A 26303-nucleotide genomic window follows, 5' to 3' on the forward strand; every position below is an offset into this window, starting at 1 on the left:
AATAAATCATTGATAGTGTTTAGGCATTGCCCCTGTGTAAATACTCGTAGTACATTTATAAATAGCTTTCAGCTTGTCCACTCCAAAACTGACACAAGCAGTACGTTCGTAAGCCATTAATAGCACCCCTTCCCCATCTATTGCAACCCTTCCCATTTCTTCTACATACAAGCCAGATAGCTGCACAGAGGTTTCAGGAAGTAATGTAGCTGCCCACACATATGTTATCTTGCGTGACCCTATACAGGTGTACGTAGGTATGTATAGATTACTCTGGTGGGGTTATACACCTGGATGAGCACAGTCCCTCCTTGCCAGACACTCAGCCAATAGTAGCTCCGTCAAGACCTACCCTGTTCCGGGATCAGGTCTTCTCAGGAATAACATTTGTCATGGGCTTTCTCAGTAGTTGGGTAAATTATTTATGAAGGCTGAGCATCATTAAGTGTGTCCTGTTCATGAAATTCTTAAGACTGGAAAATTTTAGGAAAATAGTGAGCAGTCATTCTATTTCTGGAGCTTCTTTTAGTTTTCATTTGGTTTAACTGCATTTTCTACCAAACATTTGGTGTTTACATGTATATGTACTTCTACTACAGCATGGTCAAAGGCATCTTGATGATATCTGAAAAATTTGTTGAACAAAATTTTTTAGTAGGTTTTGAATTATAGAATAACATTGTATGTATATTTATAATATATATAAGCAACATATGTCTGTTTGTTTTATATCTCATTGGAATTTTAAAAAATATATTTTTGGATTAGAAATGTTCAGTTAGAAAAGTTTATTTGAATATAATTATATTTATATAAGTATATCCCAGGCCACATCTTTGCATTAATATTACTTTCGTTAATCAAATGGTGTACATTCAAAGTACTGAGGAGCCATGGTCACAATGGTGGCACAGAGATTCTGTCACTCATAAAATAGAACCAAACAGTAATGATCAAGGCAAAATGCAAAAGTCATGTGGGCGAGTTGTTACCTATCAGTCTGGAAAACAACACTATTTAACAGATCTATACACATAGACGTATCAGTCCTTTCATGTATAACACCATCCTCAGGAATATTCCATTTTTATTATGACAGCCTGTGAATAATCAGGTAAATGATTAGATAAACCAATGGTTGATATCATGAGCACCAGGCTCTGAGGCTGACCACCTGATCCTATTGCTTTAATCCCCTCAAGCGACAAGCATAGGCTTCTGGGGACCTTATCTATTTTGAAATCCCCAGGGGCAATCTTTTCTTTACAGCAATTGGCACATGGCCTATGCATTCTAGAACATTCATACTAAGTGCTTTGCAAATAATTTTTTGCATCTAGCTCAATGTTTGGACCTTATTGTTCATGACTCTTCGAGCAGCAGCTATCATTGCCTCACACCAGTGACCCCTGGCAGAGATAAATGCTGCTGGTGGCAGCCCGGGATTTTAAAAATAATACCGTATTTGACGTAATAAGCGCCCATAGTGATATTTGCTAAAATATTGGCAAGTGAACAATCCCAATTAGCATCCCTTCAGATTGATCAATGTACACAATACTTATTTATTCGTGTATAATTCTCACTTGTGTGTTATATGCACCCTTAATTATGGGCAATTAAATTCTGGAAAAATATATCTGTCGTATATAAACAGTCAGGCCATTAGCATTAACCATGAAATTTATCTTTCAACTCTATTTTGTTCACCAAAATAATATTCTAATAAGAGCCCCCTATTTCTAATTTTGAGAGCGCACTAGGCGCTTATTAGGTCGAATAAGGTAATACTTTTTCAGAAACAAAATGCAGACGTGTTGGAGGTATGAAGTTTCATGATGAGAATGATGAAAGTCCATGTTTGTTTGCAATGCAGAATCGTGTAAAATCTTGGAGCCTTTGGTGTTGACTGAGGAACATGTTATATATTCACCCTTGTGTCTATTGAACAGCTACAAAATGCATGACATATAACATTTGTACCACAAATGGAAGCCATGGTTTACTCGGTTGGATCATATTCATATCACATATTTTACCCATGTGACCTTGACACATAAATCTATGCCCATGGCGTCAGTCACTGGATTGTCTCGATTATATACAGACCTCCCTCATGTAGCTGGAATATTGCTGAGTGTGGTGTTAAGCATCAGACTAACAAACATGAATCTTTACTGTTACATTTGTTAGGTGGAATTGATGTTCAAATCTTAGTACATATCTCAAGTGGAAGGATCAGTAGACCACACAATACCAACATGAAAGTATAAACTGCATCTGGCTCTTTGTGGCCACTACTTAATGTGATCAAAGATTATTACTCCCAAATTCCTCTATTTGCCAAAGAATAGTATCACAAATAATGTCTATTTATGTAAATACTAACTCACCATACCATAATATTACTGCTGTGCTTGTTTATTGATGTATGTTTAATGCAAATTTTGAACTTTCCTGAAGAGATCATTTAATATTTGATTAACAGGACATGTGGTGTCCTTTGTTTCTTTCACTCATTAGTCATGACTGTTTGACGAAATTGAAACAGGTTTTCCAGGTATGTACATGCAGTCTGCAAATTTAATCACAAGTCTGAAACCCAAGTTTAGTACTTGTTCGGTCAAGTAAACTCAGCTAATAATAGTCCACATGATTAAACTAAATTGTACTTAAAATTAAGCTAACAGCTATTCGGTCTAATGCCATACAGCTTTTATATGTTATGCTATAGACAAGAACTCGTATTTTGTTTCACCATGTATATTCAGTGGTAATGTATTCACAAATGAGAGTATTATGACATTCTACTTATAATGGCATGTCACTATATCATCAAGACCATGACATTGCCTGTGCATTTTCTAGCCATACTATTGAGTCATTGGCATCATGATTTAAGCATGTAATCTTTCCCTGTGTCAGTCATGTGATATGCCTTCAACAAGTTCATGTCTAGCCCAAATGACTTTATGAGCACTGCTATTTCTTCCTTGTTATGTTAATCACATGCTTGAATGATAGGGCAGATATATGCTGCTATCTTGCTTCCTAGTCATTGTGAATAAGATCTCCTGAAGGGCTCTTAACCTGTGCATTTGTCTGTTGATAGTGTGTACTTGATAGTCAAAACACACACATGATATCGTTATCAAAATGTTTTCGATATAAAACTTCTTGAAAGTTAGAATACTGACTGCTTTATCAAGTTGACTGAGCCCTGTCTAAACCAACACCAATTAGATTTGTGCCATTTTTTTTTTTTATTAAGATGATAAGATAAGAAGATAGAGTTGAGATATAGATTTTTTCTTCTTTATTCTTTCAAATGGACATTTTGACAACAAATGCTAGTACCTATGTCCAGTGGGTCCACTTTTTAGGTGAAACTTACTTACATCTGTAGTCATGGTAGTCATCTGTTTCAACTCCTGTCTTCATTCATACCACAGCTTCTAAAGTGTCATGGTCTAACGTACCAACATCTGTAGCAAGCTGATGTTATCAGTTTAATCATGAGGCAGGATGCATGTTCTTTATATGTATCAATTGACCCTGTCAACTCAAGGAACTTTAACTGCTGGTCTCATTCCTGGTTGATGTTACATTCAGAAAGAATATTGAATATGTAAATAAATAATTTGCAAGTGATTCCACATCTTCCTGAGGTAAGGGAGTTAACAGACTGTAAAAGTCCATATTCCACCCTTGCCGAACTAGGCTGGAATTATGGAGTTATATTTTTAGTTTGACTAACAAGTCTATGCATAGTCCAATCAAAATCATGTAACAAAATCGCCATCCAGTTCGTCAACTTCAAGTTTGTTTTTTAACATTTCACTTATTTCTGGTTGGCGGAGTTAAGAAAACACACTGTTTTTAAATTCTTCTCTTTTTTTTTAATTTGACATTTCAAATTTTGGGAGTCAGCTGATTTGTAAACTTAGTTTTGAAACAAGTCTGGCCTCACTGATAACTGATAACAGTCAGCAGAGTAACCAAAACTGTTTTCCATGAAACACTCCTAGTTGCCCTGTAGCCTTAAGATATATCATAAGATATATCCACTGTGTTATAGTGTATTTTCATCTTCAAGGGTGACTTCTGGGCATTATTATTTAATATATTAGGGCTGTGTATTGACCTAGATTTTGTATTGCAATATATTGCCATGCTTTAACCTGTCATGCGATATGTATTGCAATAAATTGTCAATTTACATTTTCATGAGTTAATCAGAGTTATACCCTGTATTAATGTCAGATACCATCAGTCAGTGTCCCTCACTATTTTTCCTTTTCAGTGAATAAATGTATGATAAGAGATTAGAAAATAAGAATAAAACAAGAAATAAATCCTGTTTATTTTGTGACAGTAGTCACTGCCAGTTTGTTAAGTCAGCAGCAGGTAGACTCACATCTTCCCGAGGCAAGAGAGTAAACTGACTTTAAAACAGTAGTCCTCGGAAAAAATCATCTTCCGCGTAAAAATTTAATTTAAAAAAAAAAAAAAACACTCCGAAAAATATGATCGAAAACCGGACAACAGTCGCGGATTGTCCTGTTTTCGATCAGAGCTTTCACCAGCATAGGTTTTCGGACATCATACGTTTTCTATCACGAATACTTGCACTATGACGTGGGGTGTGGCGTCACACAGAAATTGTAAATACTCAGAGTCAGCTGATGGCTTGTTTTTAAGATAAAGTTGTCTTTTAGCCTGTAAGTGAATGAGATGTTTTACAGTTCATGTGATTAGCGAGAAAACTATGAATGTTTCTTCAGCGTCCAAAACCCCATAACATTGGGATATATGTTGTATTTATGTCTTATGTTTGCAATGGAGTTTTGTCTTTTCATCAAAAGGTAAGTACAAGGTAAGTTTTTTTCAATATGCTTCAACATGGGGGAAAGGGTCAGACATTGCACGCTTGTGACAGTTGTCCTTGTGTCTGGGGGATGGGGGTTGAAGTTTATGGCAGTATTGCTCCCAGACCTGGCGGGTAGCCAGGTGCGCGTAAGCTATGCCCGATTTTTTAAAAGTACTGATTTAACTTCAAAATTTTACTGCATCTGTCATCTTGTTTATTTGACTTTTTTGCTATTGACTTATTACATTTCTTGGTGTGAATGTTGTTCAAACAGCACGAAATTGCTTAAAATGCAATCAAATGTTTTAAAAATTTCTGGGGGGGCATGCCCCCAGACCCCCCCTAGACTTTTCCTCTTTTTTCGGGAAAACCTGCTCACATCCCTGTATAAAAGTCCAGTTTCCACCCTTGCCGAACTAGGCTGGTATTATGGAGTTACATTTTGTCTGGACTAACGAGTCTATGCATTGTCCAATCAAAATCGCGCACCGAAATCAAAATCTGGTTCGTAAACTATCAGGCAGATTTCGATCGATTGCAGGATTTGCAAAGCATGTGCACCGCCAACTCGTTGTGGGCAGATATTTTCCAAATCTTTTCATGTTTTTAATCAAGGTGCTCACGTGATTTGATGCATTTCGCGATGTAAGACCCGTTTTATCACAATATAGATCTTGATTATCGATCAGATCGGCCTGACTGGGCGCCACCATTTTGTGTGAAGCAAACGCAAGTGATACGAGAGGTGGAATCTGATTGGTCCATAGGAGAGGTTTAGAAGGGACATAATTGGTAATAGCCACTGGTGGTGCAACGATCGAGCCCAGTAATTCCAGCCTAGTTCGGCAAGGGTGGAAACTGGGCTTTTAAAGTCAGTTAACTCCCTTGCCTCGGGAAGATGGTAGACTCAGTACAGCGATCATCAGTATTTCATGAATGAATGACGGGCATTAACAAATAACAAAGCAACTGTAACTAAAATGCACAAATTTCATTGACATTTGATAAACTAATAGCCCTATCAAATATGAAATTGTAAAAATTGCAGTTGAAGTGACATAATATTGTAAAAATACTTTTTTTTATAAAATAAGCACTAAAATGAAGTACTTAAAATTGATCAAAATTAAATATACATGAAATCCGAATTATCTGATTAGCAAACTAAACTCTTCAATCACTTACAATTAATTTTAGATCCAATTTATATTTATTTAAACAGGTAAAAAATATCACCTGTTCAGTTTCTTTTCGCTAGACATCATCACCCTTGGCTTGCATATTTGGGACGATGTCAAAATCATCTGCCATTTTTTATCCCAGCAAAGATCAAGGGAGATAATACGGTTCTCAGGACGTGACACCTTCGTTATACTCTCAGTATAGAGAGATCCGTGAACGGGCTATTGCTGTGAGGAGCTTGATAGTCACTATGTGTACATTGATAAATAGATTGTCAGAGGCAAGTTGTATCAGAAAGATACTTTTTTCCATCTCCATATTGATTAGGAACACATAAATATACTTATTTATATTTGCCCCAATATATTGCTACATTTACAAACGTATCGCAATATGTATTGCTGAAGATTTGCACCACAATATACGTGTACTTGTAATACCGCACACCCTTATTATTTATGGTGAAATTAACAAAGTATATTATACATAATTACTAGAGAATCATTTATTGATACATTCATCTACAACATAACATGAGCAGATAAGTATTGTTGCTGGGACTGCCAATTACCCACAACCTAGTCTCCCTTTAAAAAGCTATATCTCTAACATTTCAATTTAAACACCATCACATGTGTTGATGTCAATATTACATTTCAAATTATATATTTACTACTTTTCATTTGATCAGTCTTTGCCACATCCAGGGATTAATCTAGGATTCCATACTAAATGTCCTTGGCAAGCAAATTGGGACAAAATTGTTGTGTTGTTCAATATCTGATTATTTTAATGTTCTTTAATTCTGAGGAATTGGGACATTTTTAATTCAAATCGGGAATTTTTGCTATCATTTACTGCAGATTTGGGGCCAAATATTGGCCTCTGAGCAGGTCTCAGAACAAGGGCCCACTTTCACAAAGCGATCTTAGCGCTAAGATGATGGTAACTCCCATACTTTAGCATAGGCTTACAATAGTCTTAGCGCTAAGATCGTTTTGTGCAAGTGGGCCCTGAACCTACACTTGAAGATCCACTGGTAGATGGCTTCATTTGAGGCTTTGGCATTACACTCAGGGCTGGACAGAAAGAACCATAATTTGGTTCATGGACTGTGAGACAGACTACCATGCTTGCTTAGGGTTGTTTTATGTCTTCAGCATTGTCCATGTTATTCCTTGTCAGCAATAGTGAATCTAGCCATAAAATCAATTATAAAAACTAACATTGTATTGAAATTTACAAAAGACTTTGAGACATATCTGGTATTTGAAATGATAAATTTACGCAGAGTAATGACATAATAATAATATTTACTTGGCTGTAATCATGATAAAGAAAACTGGCTGTATAAAATAATACAACCATGACGTCCTGGTATACAACTGTATAATGTTTTTGGTCTCAGAGCGAACTTCATTATGTTCAGGCCAACAAGCTTCATATAGTTGTGAGTATCTTAATGCGACTTTATTGTTGTATGTGAAGAATCCTTGTGTTAGTATTTAGCCTTGTAAACAGTTATAAGCTATTAAAAGATGTGTGCTGGTATTGTAGCCTTGTACATGTTGTACACTGATGTAGGATATCAGATGATTTGCATCAATATTTCAGCCTTGTAAATCGTAATCAGAAGATGAGTATCATGATACAGTGGTGTATCCGAGTATCATAACTGTCCAAGTGTTTAATGCTACTGATATTTTCCATTCTTTCAGAGCTAGCTAACTATGAGAAGAATGTTAACCGAGCTATGCACAAGTACAATGCATATCGGAAGGCAGCAGGCGCCATAGCTAAACATACTTCACGGATAAAGAGTGGAGCTGAGGCCAAGAAACTGGTGGGTATTTGATGTTAGAGGTTGAAATTATATAACCCTATGAGAATCCGGGTTTGTGTTGGTCTTATGCAACCCATGCTTGTCACAAGAGGCGACGAACAGGATCGGGTGGTCAGACTCGCTGACTTGGTTGATGTCAATCACAAGATTGTCTGGTCCAGACTCGATTATGTACAGACCGCTGTCATGTGCCTGGAATATTGCCTTGTGCAGCGTTAAACAATAGAGGACATAACGTGTACGTTGTACAGGAGTCCCATCCCGCGTTCAAGTGACCACCTGAGAGGATGTCACTCGTATGCGTGACTATCTGTCAGTGGACCGTGGATTTCTTCATGTTGCACAAAAATGTCTCTACAAGTGTTATTTATGAAAATAATAAAACAAAATTAAGTACAATTATTGATCATTATACAAGTTATCGAATGACATGAAAAAGTGTCATAAGAAAAATAATAAACGGTCAAATTGGGAGAAAAATGTGCAAAAATTGAGCAAAATCTGTTTTTGACAGCGATTTTCCCCTATGTACATATTTTTCAGAAACTTACATGTAGTATTTTCAAAAAGCTTATTCATCGTAGAGTTTCAAAATACATGAAGTGTTTCATGCACACCAATGCACACCTGTTTGCCTTCGCGTTGAAACATGATTACTTTCTTTGAAACTGCGCGTACCGTCTCGCGTACAAGTGACAGGCCGACAGGCCGATAAAGGCAGGTAACCGATGCCTGACTAAATTGTTCAATCGGAACAACTGCTTGTTAACACAAAATGTCTGAATGAGAATTGTACGTATAATATGCACGATATTTAGCGCGTAGTTTCATGGTTAGAACAAGGAGGAAATGTATTTTGATCCCGTATTAGGAAAACAATTTCCCATCGAGACTATATTATTAGGAAGAAGCAAAATTGTTGGTAAACAGGGCAAAGACTTCCACTGATTTCCAAACGACGCACCTCGGATTTCATTTAGTTTGTACTGAATTATTTTAACGCTGGCCATATATGCAACGGCACATTATATTCTCATAATTGGGGTATATATGCAGTAACAAGTTTTTCCTCCAATAATCTTGAACAAAGTCAAACTTGTCAACAATAGCCAGATAGCTGGGGACAGGATCATCATGACCAGGATTGCGTTCAGGGCATCGCAAGGTCTGTACGGGTACGAGAGACAGCTACCCGCAATGCAATATTTTGAATCATAGAAAAACTTGAAATGTGAGCAAACGCAGCCCTTTTTGGACGGCAATTTTCGGCATATTTTATGTGAATAATATAACTAAACATACATACTGTCATTGACTTCTATATGTATAAGTGTTATCGAATGACACCAAATGTAAAATATAATCAATTAAACAGTCAAATTTGGAGAGAAAAGTGGGAAATGTGAGCTTAACATAAGCGATTTGCTTTTTAACCAATCCAATTTCATATTTCTGTGAAAATAAAAATGTTTAAATCAGAAATATGACCTAAGCTAGCCCTTTTGGGACGAAGATATTTTCCTATGTACATATTTTACAGAAATATTTTTTGTTATTTACTTGAATCTTATTCATCGTGAAGTTGCTACGTATGGACACCCTTTTTGGAGTATTTCTATGAAATAATGAATAAGACTGTTATATACTTGTTATCGAACGCCATAAAATATTGAAAAGTAAATTAAAATCTTAAATTAAAATTTTGAGGGGAATGTATGAAATTGGAGCCAAATTTGCAGATTTTGGACAGCGATTTTCTCCTATGTGTGTATTTTTCAGAAACATAATTTCAGCATTTTCTTAAAGCTTATTCGTCGAAGAGTTACAACATATATATATACTTTTTCGGGCACACAAACGCACACCTGTGTGCCAGCCCGTCGAAACATGTCTACTTTCCTCAAACTGATAGCAATTGGTAAACAAGTCGTCCCACAGCCCCGTTACGATTACGAGAGACGGCTCTCCGAACAAGCAAGTGAATGACGGCCTGAGAGAGAGTGACTCCCTGATCAACATCGATGGATTACAGATGTCCTATGTGATTATAAAAACAAACATACGTAGTCATTGACTGTTATGATACTTGTTTTTGAACAATATAAAATCAAGACTATCGAATAATTGGCGTCACTTTGCATAGTGTGTAAAGCTGTATTGTCATGCACCTCACTTTCGCAGTTTAATTAGCATATCTATATAATTATGCAAAACAATATTTGAAGCGCACCAAAAGGCTTGCATTAGGCCCCTCTGTTCAAATTGTAAACATATTAACTTGGTCTCGTAGCTATATGGCTGAAATAATACCAATACAATGTTAAATTTTAACTCACTCACTCTTATTTCAGAATAATTGTTTGTCAATCTTGCCTCCCGAACGATCGACATATTGGCACTTTTAATGACTGTCAGATCAATATTGAGGACAGAATATTCATTAATTTGAGATGATGTCTTTGTCCATAACTTCAGCATAATGCGATAAACAAAAAATATAGCCGAGCACAGGTGGACAGGAAATAATATAATCTGGTCCAAACGGCATATCACGCACGCAGAATACACTACTATATATAGAATATACTACTGCATCGCACCTGTTTTGCCTAATTGCTGAGATTGCCTGTATATTCAGTGCTATTTGATGTGGTAATAAATCCTACAGGTCCCTCCCCGTACCTATACGTCGCTCTTTCGCCCTAAAGGACTAGCCATGTGTTTGATTGGAAATATATTTCGCATACAATGTACATTTCAATGGTAGTAGCGGTAAATATTCACCCAAAATATTTATATTTTTTTTAATTACTAACACCATACCCCATAGATGCGGTAAAATGCATGCATTCCTTGTGGGTCTTTATCCCCAACCAGGGATTGATTTACTTACACTTTATTAGGTCATTAATGCTAAAGCAATGTATACAGTAACTATTATATATGCCTATCAAAGACTTCACAGAAACTATGCTTATATAAATTTTGCTGGCTTCGTTTTTTGGTTTGAGTAAGATATGAAAACCTATATATTCTGAAGGAATATGTTGTAGAATATATTTTATTACAATGGACAGCACACATGTGTGATCTGAGTTGCTAAGCGAAATCAGTTTGCTTCGCTGATATGCTGCTGATTGGTGCGAGTAGTGAGTAATTGACACTAATTGAGGTTAACTTATCTGTAAGCACTGGTTAAGTGTACTTTCATAATGGGATTATTAGAGGAAAGTAATTGAACAACTGTTACCAAGACTTGTTTATTTCTAATAATGTAGCCCAAAGGTGCTACATGGACAATAAATACAATGACAAAAATAATCATGATAATATACATGTATATACATGTGTGTCTGTCGTAACTCAACAGTACACGTCATCTTCTGGAATCATGCCAGTTTTCAGTTTTTACACAAGCCCATGCCATTTGGAGATTTGAAGGAAGTTAACTTTGGACCACCACTGCAACTGGGGCCATGGTGTACTAAATTCCCAGTGAAGAACGGAGTAGCGTTCTGCAGAGATCCATCATTCATCGCTGACGTGATGATGCAGTCTTTGGGACCCTACCCACACACTGCCCATCTGGTAACAGCAAGTTGATGGCCGAGGTGTCGAACTGGTTGTCCGGTTCTCGAGGGATTGCCTAAAAGTCTGGTCGGGCCGGGCCAAGACGGGCCAAAGTTGTATTGGCTTATTACTTCATTATCAGCGACCAAAACCTACATATTATTGATGCAACATACACACAGGACATTATTGAACAATCAGCAACCAAGAACGTGCACCATAATTAAGTGATTCAGAGTAAATCGCTTGAAAAACAGAAAGTGGAGCTGTGTGTAAGTGTCGCCGATCTTGGTAACATGTAAAAGGGCAATGGGTAAACGAAATAGGATTTGAAATGTATCAAATACTTCTAGCTATCGTGATACAAATTTCCATATGTCCGCATAGCGTTTGCATTTATTGGACAGTACTATATCTAAGTTAATACCACTTTATAATGTCACTGTTCATCATATTTAAAGCAGACACGTTGGTTGAAGTAGACCTCTTCTCTCCATACTCTCAACAGTCTCACATGTGTTCGGTCCGACTTGGCCCGGGCTGTCAATATCAACTTTAAGCTCACAGATGTATCATCAAATGTGTTTACATCTATAGATAAGTATTATATCTACCTTTATACACTTTATAATGTCACAGATCGCGGTAGTTAGAGAAAATAAGTTTCTCAAAGTGAAGCCCTTTTCCCTGTGCATTCTGAATATAAGTGTTTGGCTCAATTCTCATATTGTTTCCATATCATTATAATAAACTTCTTTTAAAATAAACTTGTTATAATGTGCCTTCTTTGTATGTTGAATGTACTTGTGTGTTTTGCACTTATTGGGCATATATTTTGTAGTTTGTGATTTTGTAATATTGCCATTGTTTTTTCATGGAATGTTATGCCATACATATCTCATCTTAAACATCTTTGTTGCATGATATTTTGTTACAGTTGTGTACGGGAGCATGGTTGGCTCAGTCGCCTTATGCTGTCAATACAATAAACCATGCAGAACTGTTAACCACTGTATGAAACGGTATGATTCATACTTTACATACAGTGAACTACTTGAAACTGTGCTCAAATCTGCACAGCAAGCACCATACATGTGATTTTGAAGACAACTAATTACAACTTTCTGATATTGAACCCGTTGTTTTACATGTGTTGTTTATTGAACAAAGTCATGCTTCGTAGAAGCTTGGTATTTGATCGTGTTGAACAATAAGTTGCAATAGCAGTGTGAAGGGAGAAAGATTGAGTGCGCGTTACATGCTTGACCTGAATTCCTCCCTCGAACCAATCTCGCTGGCTGCCTGAATAATATACGATACATTGCAAAGGTAGTGCGCAATAGAGCTATTCGGGTAAGGGAGATAATCACTCACTTTCAATGATACAGCTTGAATAAGATACGATGTACAGCATTGCAAGGTCATGCGTGACAAAGCTCTATACTACGCATATAGCTAAAGGAGATGTGCAATAGTTTATTCTTACAAAATATAGACCGGTCAACTTTAGCGAAAGGAGATATACACTCTTCGAAAATAGAAACGCACAGGTAGATTTGTAGTAAATTTATTGTACCTAATAAAGTCAATATATTTAATTTAATATCATAGATACAAATATGAAATTTTGGAGTCCGATAGTCACATGTTGTCGTTGTACAAAGGCTTTGAAAACTGTTAAAACATGTCACATAAGGCCACAAGGCTCAGTATATCTTGTGACTGCCCTTGGCTGCAATCACGGCTCTGGAAACTGTGTCGTCTGCTACCTCAGCTGGAGCAATATGGTGACAATTAATCACCAGCTGTCACTATACAAAACAGAATAATACATCAAGATGGGAGCTTTCATGTAAAGATTAAGTATTTCTAAGCAACTTAAAGATACATATATCTAGATATTGTACATATCTTTTAAGTTGCTTAGAAATACTTAACGTCGCCATTCACGACCTTGAGTGGATTGGGGACTCTCTCAGCAGTGAGTGATTTGACATAGTGCTTTAATTACTTTTGCGGAGGTCACGGGTGAGAGCGCAACCACGGTAATTGAATTAATTAGAATCAAGCGCTTCTCTGAGTACTTCGGACCGCACCCATCTCGCGTAGAAGAGACGACAGAGCCGTTACGTCTGCGACTGTTAAACAACAAACAAACAAAACATGAAAGAATATGAATAACAGTCGTTCTCATGCTAATAAGTAAAAGTTGAAAAGCTGATGCTAGTATTCCTTTGCCAGCCAGTAACCATGATTTTAGATGATCATTTAGAACAAATGCCTTATGATGATGATGATGATGATGATGATGATGATGATGATGCTTTTTACCTTATGTCTAACTTCTAGATCAATCTAAGTTACCGGTATCTTTATAAGTGCCCCCTACTGCATGTACTAAGACTGAAAGCTTTCATGACAGTTCATAATTTCCTGTGTATATTACTGACTTTTTACAGAATACATCCTAGCAGAAGGGGTATATATATTGTCAAGTGAAACCTATGATTGTGGGTTCGAATCCCGGTTTGCCACAATTGTGTTTTTAGGCTCGTTAGCACCATACCCGTGCAAATTCAGTAAGTGCATGGAGCACTTATGATGGTGAATATGGTAGATAATGGCAGATATAATGTCCTTTCTCCAGAAAAAAACATTTGATGTCCCTTCTTCAGGCCAGACCCTCTGTAAAAATCATGCACTTTTAACTCAAGTTTTGTGTATGTTTTCGCTGCCCATCTGTTTTTAATAGTGTTGTTCATGAATGATTTGATTACTTTCAGGATGGAGTGGGAATTCAGATTGCCAAGAAGATTGATGAATTTATTGCAACAGGCAAACTCCAAAAGCTTGAAAAGGTATCAGTTGACTTTGCGATACAAATTTGTGAACTCTTCAATACAAAATGGGTACAATGTGTGAAGCCCATTTCTGGTGTCCCCCGCCGTGATATTGCTGGAATATTGCTAAAAGCGGCGTAAAACCATACTCACTCACTCACTCACTTCAATACAAAACAAGTAAACCAAGCCAGGAAGAATTATGTGTATTCTTTAATGTTTAGTTCCATGGTGATAATAGCACAAGTAGGTGAGCTTTATGAGTTACGATGGGTATCACCGATTTATGAGCCTTTGGACAATGATCTTTACCGAACTACTTTTGTTATTGACTATTAGTTATAGGGCTGGGACAGGTAACTCGGGTACTCGGATTGGGTGGGTACTGGGTACTCGAGTACCCACAGGACTTCTCAGACCTGTGGTTAGTCTCATGATATATTGTTTAATGACCAAACTTATCTAGAACTCCATGGTTACACTACAAGTTACTAATGTTTGCATTTATTTCTGTTCTTTCTGACAATGCATCCATCCCTTCTGACTTTAGTATGTTTGAATAAAGATAAAACTTCTGTCAACTTTAGGGTATGCATATCCGGATAATTTAACATGTATCTAAATATATTTTGTCAGGGCTATGGTCAAACTATTCCCATTTGGACATTTTGTACCTATCTCTTGAGACCTAAAGCAGGTACACGGGTAGGGTAATAGGGGCCTGGATACCGGCGTTATAGTTTAAGATCTGTCATGACAGATTAACTGTAGTCATATGAAAGAATCGGGTGTTCTTTAAATTTGCTTATTTTCGATTATTGTCGAAGCAAAGAAATAGTTTTATAATGATACTAATATGCCATGTCTGCTTGTTGCCATACCGTCAGTTTCAGATGTATTGAGGAGCAGCGGTAGAAACTAACGTTTTTGTTCCACTAGTCCTTACAATGATAATATATAGCAAAACCCTTAAAAATGGCAAATATCTACTAGTCCTTATGATACCTTAACTATTGGGCAGTTTGGCAAGGACTATAGGACTAGTGCCAATTTCTAACCCTGAGGAGTATTGCAGGATAAGTAAACATTAAGTAAAATCTAAATATTTTTTACATTTTATACTTATCCTGCATTACTACGTCTAAAGGCCCACCCATCGCATCCTGCCTCCCCACTATAGCTTCAAAAATGTTTTAGCATGGGTGACAAGCAGCAATGTGACGTCACAACAGATGGTCATATGACAGCGGCGATGGGTCATTGCAAAAGAAGACTGAAAGTGAAAACAACCTTTTTTCTTCATCAAGGACCATCGCAAGGCGCTGTCTCCTTTGTCGTAATATTAAGAGGTAGATGCAGGATACGTATACAAATTTAAAAAATATTTAGATTTTCTAATTTTGTTCTCTTGGACAAAATCTTAGTTATTCGTGTTAGACCATTTTACTGTTCCTATTTTCGGAATAATAAGATACAGAATAACAATAATAGTACATGAACATGGTTAAGATTTCAGTTTCAAATATATTTTGTCATTTCAGATCCGTGCCAGTGACACAAATGTAGCCATAAACGAACTGACAAAGGTCAACGGCATTGGGTAGGTATTAATGCATGTCATTGTACTCTGTAATTTTACACCCCCAAAGATGTGGGTTAGAATAGGCCTTCAGCAACCCATGCTTGCCGTTAAAAGGCACTGTGCTGGTGGTAAGAAGCAACTAACAGGACCAGGTGGTCAGGCTCGCTGACATGCTTGATGCATGTTTTTGTATCCCAATTTCGTAGATCGATGCTCATGATGTCAATCAGTGGTATGTCTGGTCCAGACTTGATTGTTTGCAGACGGCTGTCATATAGCTGGAATATTGCAAACAAACGAACACTGTCGTCTTCATTGAAATCTTGAGAGAATGGGTACAATGAATTATGACTAATAAGAAGCAGTGTAAGTGGTGATCAGGATCCGGGGTCACACGATGGTCGTAAGTGGTGACTAGTGAGGATTGGTTGGCTACAATGTGGGACTTTGCTGATTATGTGATATGTTCATGCTATCAACCATTGTTTGGCCTTTAGCAATCTTGATTCTATACCTTTATACAGGCCATCGTAATACAGCTGATATATTGCTGTCTTTTCCACTGAGACGTGCATTTAGGTCGAGCTTTCTTCCCACATTAAGCTGACATCCCCAAATAGAACTCATGCTCTTCAAAGCGGCATTAATCACAACTCACCCACAAATTCCACATGTTTAATCCCACTAAATGTATGACATCAAGATGCTGACTTAACTGCTTTTGTTGACTTCTTATATATCACCAGGGTTCATATCTTCAATGAGTAGGTCGATCTTTGACTATTGCAGCTTGTACAGTTTCACATAGTTTTACTTCTGTCGTAGCACGATGAATGATATGTTGAACAAACCCCAGGTCAGCTCTACTGTCATGGTACATTTGTAAAATTTAATTTGAGGTTAATAAGAACGTGTTACTTTTTTCAGTTAACATTTTTATCATGTTTATTATGGAAAAAAGGAAACCCTTACCAATGTACTCAGGGATCCCTTACCAATGTACTCAGGGATCCCTTACCAATGTACTCAGGGATCCCTTACCAATGTACTCAGGGATCCCTTACCATTGTTCTCAGGGATCCTAGTATTGTAGCATGTGACATCTTTTAGTCCTGCACCATGACTGTGGAATATATTTATTTTATGAAAAAACAAAACAATCTAGATACACATACGAAGGCAAGTCTGAGCCAGCTCCAGAAATTCAGCATAGGGAAAAAATTTTAATTTTTTTTAGAGTCAAGAAGGATATTGTGTAATATAAGATTTCATAGACTAAATGTTAGTCTAAGAATCTTCATGATTAGTACATAAATGAATATGGATATGCATGATAGTTCAAGAAACATTAATAGTGAATTTACAGCTTTTTATGCTTTGGTTATTAGAACTGTTATCATTAGTATTTTGTCATACTTGATGAGGAGTATATCATATTCTGTTGCATAACATATGGTTATTCAGTGATATCTGTATCGCTAATCGTCTCCTACTTGTATAAAGTATCCTGCAGTTGTGCATGTGTCAGCATGCTCTCATGTCAGACTGACGACTGTATCAATCTTGTTTACAAACAACCTGTGTGTTTGACTAGGGTGGCCGACACTGGGACACTCTGTTTGATATATGCTTCAGTTTTATCTTGCCACCGGTTTCAAATACTGCCTTGTTCAATAAACCCTGCCAGATTTCGTTTTTATCCTGCTAGTGTTTTGTCTGTTGTCTTTCAGCTTCTAATCGAAAGGCTAAGGGAGAATTTACTTAAAAACAATTTATGGGTTTTTGAAATTAGTTTTTGAACTTGATACTTATTTAGTATTATGTGTTCTTTTGTACTTCTGGTACTGTTTATTTAGTGATAATGTATTGAATGATATATTAGTTTCTTGAACTTTATATTGATCTCTTGCTATACTTTATATGTAAAAGTAATTGAAATGTAATTTTCAGTGGGAGGAAAATGGGCACCCTTGTTAATACATAAAAACAACTGACTTTCTTATGATGAAATGTTGACAAAAATGAAGCTATAAATGTACTCAATGTTAATTGTACATAACTTATTGCATAGCTAACAACAATGACCATAATTAACAAACTGTAACTGCATGCACTTCTTGCAAAGGGTTTGTACCAATGGACCAATCTGTTCCTCTTTGATTAAGAATCAAGTCTTACAAGATCAGCGATAGAAATTGGCACTGGTCCTGTAGTCCTTGCCAAAGTGCCCAATAGTTAAGGTAGCATAACGACTAGTAGAAATTTAACATTTTTAAGGGCTTTGCTATATGTTATTATAAGTTTCTGCTGCTGAAGATCATATTTAACTGTGGCCAAAGTGTTAGGCATACTGTGAAAGAACCTGAATTTATCACTAAACACATGCTCATTCATTGCTACAAACCACTCGTTGTGACATCACTGTGTTTTGTGCATGTGCAGTCTCTCTATGCTCCATAGAGATAAATCCTTGCTTCCTGTGAAATGCATTACAAATGAATCATCTTGCTACCTGGTTGAAATTGATCTTCAGCAATCTATGCTTGTCGAAAAGAGACGACTAAGTGGATCATGTGGTCAGGCTTGCTGACTTGGTTGATGCATGTTACCATATCCCAATTGCTAGATTGATGCTCAAGATATCAATCACTGGATTGTATGGTCTAGGCACAAATATTTACAGACTCATACCCCATTTACTAGATTGATGCTCATGTTGTCGATCACTGGATTGTCTGGTCTAGACACGAATATTTACAGACTCATCATACCCCATTTACTAGATTGATGCTCATGATGTCGACCACTGGATTGTCTGGTCTAGACACGATTATTTACAGACTACCGTCATAAAGCTGGAATATTCCTGCATGTAGTGTAAACAACAAACAACAAATCCATGAGTTCACCCTGCTTTACACACAACATCTTTAGTACCACCGCATCCTGCTGGCTGTTGGCTGTTGGCTGCAGGACAGAGATGTGGGGGAGTTGTACACGAGGGACACACGAGGTGTCCATGAGATGTCCATGAAATGTCCATGTGTCACTGTCACCTTTGCATAGTTCCAAGCTGTGTGGGTTTTTGCATTTTGATGTGTCCAGTCCTAATCTGTTTCATCAGCTGATATTTACCTGGGGATTATTAGCTCCCAAACTGCCACAGTCGTGCCTGACTCTTTTGAAAGGGCTGCTGAGGTTAGTTGCATACACAAGAGGCATCACCTTCCATAGCATTTCAGACAGAAAACTACAGGAATAAACTAAGATTATTTAAATCAAAGCTCTGTAAAAGAAAATTGGCTATCAATTGTTTTCAAATATACAACATCATCTAACTTGAGAACCAGGGCCGGATCCACCATGTGGGCATAGTTCAGTGACTGTCGTAACTTTATAGGTTTAACATAGAGGAACGACTGTTGTAGTGCTATGAACATGTAGTTTGGGAGGGCTCACAGCTCACAATATCTTCAGGGATACTGATGTGTACAATACAAAGATTCCCAATGGATATAAGTCAGAACTTATGGCATGTATTACGACATTCTGTGATTAATAATTAAAAACAAGAAACTGTATTTCCCAAAGTTAATGATATCAACTGTTAATTAGTGTTGTGTACAATACAAAGATTCCCAATGGATATAAGTCAGAACTTATGGCATGTATTACGACATTCTGTGATTAATAATTAAAAACAAGAAACTGTATTTCCCAAAGTTAATGATATCAACTGTTAATTAGTGTTGTGTACAATACAAAGATTCCCAATGGATATAAGTCAGAACTTATGGCATGTATTACGACATTCTGTGATTAATCATTAAAAACAAGAAACTGTTTTTCCCACAGTTAACGATATCAACTGTTAATTAGTGTTTGTTCTTACAATAAACCCTTTGGCTTTTAGCCAGTTGAAAGGTGATTCATGGGAGAATAGGTTTACTCGATATCCCTGATGTCTATCTCCAGCTGTCAGACAATAAGAGTTCTCAACAGACTTGTCAGTTTTTGAAGTAACTCATTAACTGGTAACTTCCTAGATGATTGGCCATCATTTTTAGTCACGCTTTTGTGTATTCAAAGAGCATTGGTTTGTGTAGAAGGCTTTTAGTACATACATGCATAATATGCAAAAGGAGTTAAAGAAACCTGATTTAACTTCTTTCGAGGAGTGTATATGTACTTATAGCATCAAGTCTCTGCCTTTAAAATCACATGGTTATTTTCATTATTATTATTACTTTTAATTTACAGTCAAATGACAGATATTTCTTTCTGAAGTTACCCTGTTATTATAAAAGTGTTAAATATATGCCAATATGTTGTTTCCACTGGAATCAGTGTCAACCGCTTGGACTATCATGTAGATACGATGTATTTACAGCAATGAAAACAAACAAAGCTTGTCAGTGTAGATAATCTTTATTGTGTTACAATTGCAGACAGAAACTGCTCATGTAGATCATGTCTGGTCAAAATTTAAGAATGTCTGGACAGAAAAATTTAAATGCCCGGTAAGCAATATTTTAAACCGGACATTTGAGATTCCCAATTGGACATGTTCGGCGCATATGACCATTTCCAGACCCCTGGTTTCCAGTTTCAAATACTTATGTTCCCATTGTAGTTTTAATTGACATCATGATCATGTTTTAACTGTTATGCTTGCTTACTGTACTTTTGTGGATTAGAGATTTAAGAATTCAACAATTTAAATCAAAGTGGTCAAATTTTCAATGTAATATTTTTTACCATCATCACCACAACAGCAAATGAAACCTATGTTGGTCACAGATGGTATTTGTTTTATCAGCTTGCTTTAATCATTATTAGCCATGTTAGCACGGAAAAGTTTAACGATCACATTCATGGCATGTTTTGACAGGAGCATTGATCAGTCTGCAACACATGTCTCTCAAGCTGTCATTGTACAGTATTGATACTTGCATGTATTGAACATGTTTCTGACACAATCTGAACATTTTGATTTGAACAAAAGCTTTTTCTTCTTTGATTGATTTTCATTTAAAGATATTCTTTGCCATGATCTGTATACTCATGTTATCTCTCTCTGAAGGCAACATCTGTCTCAACACAAACCTCACGTACCTGTTCATAACCTGAAAAATCAATCTGTTCTGGCAGTTGTGATTAGATCTTCAGATGTGGACACCGTGACAGCCATTTTGGTGTTTGGTGAAGAAGCTTGTGATGTTTGGCACACTATGATGTAGATCTTGTTATGCCATCTTGTGCTGTCACATTTCATCTATCTTGTAACTACTTTATGGCAGGGCGGTCGGGTAGCCTAGTGGTTAAAGTGTTTGCTCGTCTCGCCGAAGACCCGGGTTCGATTCCCGACATGGGTACAATGTGTGAAGCCCATTGCTGGTGTCCCCCACCATGATATTGCTGGAATATTGCTAAAAGCGGCGTAAAAAACAAACTCGCTCGCTCACTACTTTATGGCGGGGAGGTCGAGTAGCCTAGTGGTTAAAGGGTTTGCTCGTCACGTCGAAGACCCGGGTTCGATTCTCGACATGGGTACAATGTGTGAAGCCAATTTCTGGTGTCCCCCACCGTGATATTGCTGGAATATTGCTAAAAGCGGCGTAAAACCAAACTCACTCACTCACTCACTCACTCACTCACTTTATGGCATAGTTTGATAAGTAGCTTCGACCACAGAGGTATATAGATATATACACCTACATATGTCTTTGTTCAAGTTTACTCACTGCATTGTGAATGCATTTTAAGTAGCTTCAAAAGATATTCAGGCCCTAGGACATGCAAGGTTCATAATTACTGTACTTGATGGCTACTATAGAATGAAATTGCATGTTTGCTTTGAATTTATAATTTATATATTTTCTTTTCTTTCTTTTGCAAATGCTGGAAAATCTGTACAGGAATTTGAACTTATGTCATGGTGTGTTTATTACACATGGTACAGTGATGATAGCAGATATGTGGTTTGGATGTAGTTGATACTACTGTGTCAGTGGAACATTTCCTATAGTTTCCGAGTTCATGTGTAACATAAGATGTACTGTATTCAGTGTAATAAGCACCCCAGGATAACTACATTCCAGCAGGCCCGTGAAGATCCGGGGTAGAATAGGTCTTCAGCAACCCATGCTTGTCGTAAGAGGCGACTAATGGGATCAGGTGGTCAGACTCGTTGACATGGTTGATGCATGTCATTGATCCCAATTGCGTGGATCGATGCTCATGTTGTCAATCACTGGATTGTCTGGTCAAGACTTGATTACTTAAAGACCACCGTTATAGAGCTGGCATATTGCTGATTGCGGCGTTAAACAACAAACAAACAAAACATTCCAGTGTAGTTTCCAAAGACTACTGATATGAGCATGGATGGTTAACATGAGCATTCGTTATGTAACTGATGGTACTGACCTTGTTGGGATACCTGTTCCCTACGACTATGCTGAAAGTCTATGTTAACATCATGGGATTGACAATCAACTTAGTTTAAGGGCCCTGAAAACTATTCTTGACAAGGGGGATCTTATGGTCAGACTCTGTGAATTGGTGACCGCCTCCGTGGTCTAGTGGTAGAGTCTGCTTGGAGAGCTGGAAGTTGGGGGTTCAATCTCCGGCAGCGTCATACATGTACGTAAAAAGGTGCTACTTGTTGTTACCCTGCCTCAGTACTAAGGGGCTAAAACAAGGACTGCTTGGCTCTGAGTCAGTATACTGATAATGCAGCATGGTATCTTAGTGGGCGAGCACTATACAATGGGCATTAGTCCAGACTAGTACAATCACACACACACACACACACACACACACACACACACTTACGTCCCTAAATAAGTGCAGTAATCTTGAGCTCAATGTTATAACCCATTTAACCTCACCTCACACTTGTGAGTTGGCTGATTGTGTATTGTCGTGTTCTGATGACATAGATGGTTGCTGATGCTCTCAGGCTCTGATTTGCCAGGCCCGTTTTTTGTACCCTTTAAATCTTGAAATTAATGCGCCTCCAAATGAATACAACTACTGACCCCTAGCAAAACATGCGACTCAAAATCAATGCGCCTCCCCCCACCCCGATCCCCAGTGGAATGATACCAATCCTTACCTCAATCCAATCAAACAGCAAATAGCACCGCATATTAGCACTGAGTAAAATCCTTCTGTAATAACAATAAACATTAAGACAGTTCAAAGGCAATAAAATAATTGAACCAACAACAGTTCACTGATTGGAGTGGTCAGTGATGCCTTGGTTGACACGAGTGGGTAGAATTCTTGACCCCAGCAGTGATAACTCACCGGATGTCTATTGTGTAATTCCTATTCTTTAATTGACAATGTTATGTACTTGTTACAACTGCTACTCATTAAACCGTGTTTGTGTATATATTCAAGTTGGTATGTCCGCTATCCTCGAATTAACTTTAGGGACAATATTAAACCCTCAAAGCAACACATCCAACTTTAAAGCCCTAAGAAAATACTTAATCCAAACAGATCTAATCAATTGCATTTAAAAATATAAAAAAACAACAAAAAACACCCCTCCAAATAAGCAAATAAGCTAACCAAAACAAAACCCCTAAACTCAAACTCAAACCACACCTCCCTGGCATACATTCCAAATCTCCTAATTTCAAAATTCCTATATAAGCAATCCCTAAAAGCCCCAAATCGGATTGCAAATTATTTACGCCCCTTTCGGCTATTACACTAAATGGCCTGGCCGGCCCTTGTGCGACATATGCTGTAAGTCAGAAAGCGCATGTTAAATCCCCAACCTCAGTCAGTCAGTCAGTTGCTATCCAAAGTGTGCAGTGAGGCTGTCGTCTTATTGTTGGTAGTTATTTTGGAGACATAAATGCGAAGTTTCATTAACGCGAACAAAGACCACACATTTTTCGCATTTAATTCACGCTCGCATTAATTTCAAGATTTACAGTATTAAGTTGAAGTAAATATTTCATAGTATGTTCCAAAGGAAAGGCTAGCTTTAGTCACATGTTTGTAGTAGCTATTTTAAATTGTGAATTCGAAACGCTAATTATTATACATTTTTCAATATTTGACTCACAAAATTGCTGGGGGGGGGGCATTAAACAAAAAATAAGTAAGTAATTTTTATAGGGTATCAATACAGGAAAAAGCATTTAAAAATTTAAAAAAAACAAAAAAAGAACCAGGTATCATGTTCCGTATCGTCGTATGAAAAGTCATGAAGCATGAGTGCACCAATGTATCATTTCACTTCTAGTGTTTGGAAATTTGAGGAATTACGAACAAGACACATTCCTCATAAAGTTTGCATCATAATAATTAAAACCTGCCATACTTTCAATGGAGACTGTGACCCCTGAAGATCCAGGGTAGACTAGGTCTTCAGCAACCAATGCTTGCCATAAAAGACAAGACCATATTTGTTGTAAGAGGCGACTAAAGGGATCCGGTGGTCAGACTCACTGACTTATTTGATGCATGTCATTGTATCCCAACGGCATGATGTCAATCGCTGGATTGTCTGGTCCAGACTCGATTATTTACAGACCGCCGTCATATAGTTGGAATATTGCTGAGTGCGGCGTTAAACAACACACAAACAATGGGGAATGCAACACTCTGTTGGTTCTACTGTGTGATTTACTGTGTTTCTTTCCTTTGAAAATGTTTGGTTGCTCTCTGCTGGGTTTTTTTGGTAGGCCTAATTTATCTACTGTTAGTTTTGTCCTGATTCAGTATATTTGTTTATTTCAGACCCGCTGCAGCACAGAAGTTTGTGCAGGAAGGGATCATGTCAGTCGAAGGTAGGGGAATCTCGTGAGGATTTTCTCAAACTTCTACAGTGAAGTTCAGATGCTGTATTTTAACTCGGAATTGGTGTATAAACAAATACTGTTTGCATCACTGTAAATTAAATACAGTAAACTAACGAACTCAAAAGGACAACTAATTTAATTTTGTTATATCTGTAGTTCGTTCTAAACATATATACAGCATATATACAGCAAATTTTCAGGGCCAAAAAAACCCAGTTCTGAACTTCATTATATCCGCCAGTTCGTTATAAGCGTGTTTGTTATAAACGTAGTTTACTGTATTGAAACTGGTAGTTTGTAAATGTGCCAAGAGAGTTTGTACATGTGACTGTGGATCATGTATACCATTTTTGGTTATTATGTGGTATATATGATCATCTGCATAAGATATGTGTTCTGAGAAGTATTGTATGATTACTATAAGTTCCTGTGAACAATTCTGTTATCATAAAACAGTCGAATGTATGGAAGCAAAGCAGTACTGTATATTGTATTACATGTTTACCGTGATGTATTGTTTGACAGATGTATCTCCTTTGGTCACAGCTTAAAGGCCTTCTTATTGTTTAAAACTGGTATTCTATCATTATTTTGTAGATTTGAGAAAAAATTTGGACAAACTGAATAATGCACAGAAAATAGGCGTCAGGTAAGAAGAAACATTGTGGCCGCCTGATTGTTGTGTACAGTTGACTGTAGGAGACATAGCTTGACCAGTCACATCTCCATCTTTGTAGACCCTTTCTTTATCATCATCATCATAATCATCCTCCTCCTGCTCCTCCTCCTCCTCCTCCTCCTCCTCAACATCATCATCATCATTGTCATCATCGCTGTCGTCACCATCCTCATCTTTATCATCATCATCTCATTCTTGATGAATTGACTAGAATTATTACTCGCCCATTGAAGAGAGCATTATTTAATACAATAGGCTGGAGTTACACATTGTGTAATACCAAACATGTGATTATATATATATACTGTGGGACTAGTTTCAACGGTATTGAAAACTCCCAACATCCCTGGGCTTATGGCTGGTTATGTAATGACATTGCGTGTTGAGGTGACAGCTCACTGAGAGGAGATGAGGCACACTCGATGACCCCATCAACCCTGTTGTAATATGGGAGTTATGATCACCTTTGTGTTACGATAACTTTGTGGAACGGACGCCTAAATTCTAAAGAAGGACCATTGTATGGCATTAATTTAATATGTGTCAATTTGTATTATTCTGTTTGAATACTCGACTGGATTATGTTGTGGATCACATAGATGTCTGCCTATTTACAAACAACAGTGATTTTGTTTTTACACTGTAAATGGCAAGTAATAATTAAGACATTAAACGCACACTGTGTAATACCAATGTTCAGGCTCCGTTCAACAAAGCTAAGGTCATTGAATAAACCCAGGGATGTTTGGAGTTTTCAATATTTGTTTGTGAAATTAGTTCCTGCATTATGTGAGCACATGCTTTGCTATTAAACAGTGTGTAGTACCAATTTATAAGAATAAACAGTGGTATCGTCAATGGGCGAGTAATAAATTCCTGTCTATAACATATAATCACCAAACAACAAAT

The 26303-nt window shown here is 37.2% G+C and overlaps 1 protein-coding gene across 2 annotated transcripts in view; it reads left to right on the top strand.

Annotated features, from left to right (window-relative positions):
- The window catches only part of LOC124131677 (DNA polymerase beta-like), a 47835-nt gene that overhangs the window by 9531 nt on the left and 12001 nt on the right, over window positions 1-26303 (top strand). For both annotated transcript variants that reach the window (XM_046495136.2, XM_046495124.2), the window contains exons 2-6: window positions 7771-7895; window positions 14249-14323; window positions 15847-15905; window positions 24654-24703; window positions 25313-25364. In XM_046495136.2, coding sequence (XP_046351092.1) covers window positions 7806-7895; window positions 14249-14323; window positions 15847-15905; window positions 24654-24703; window positions 25313-25364 — 326 coding nt within the window. In that variant the 5' untranslated portion in view covers window positions 7771-7805. The remainder of the gene's footprint in view (window positions 1-7770; window positions 7896-14248; window positions 14324-15846; window positions 15906-24653; window positions 24704-25312; window positions 25365-26303) is intronic.

Source organism: Haliotis rufescens, unplaced genomic scaffold, assembly GCF_023055435.1.
Source record: "Haliotis rufescens isolate VD_foot unplaced genomic scaffold, xgHalRufe1.0.p SCAF_20, whole genome shotgun sequence".
Taxonomy (NCBI): domain Eukaryota; kingdom Metazoa; phylum Mollusca; class Gastropoda; order Lepetellida; family Haliotidae; genus Haliotis; species Haliotis rufescens.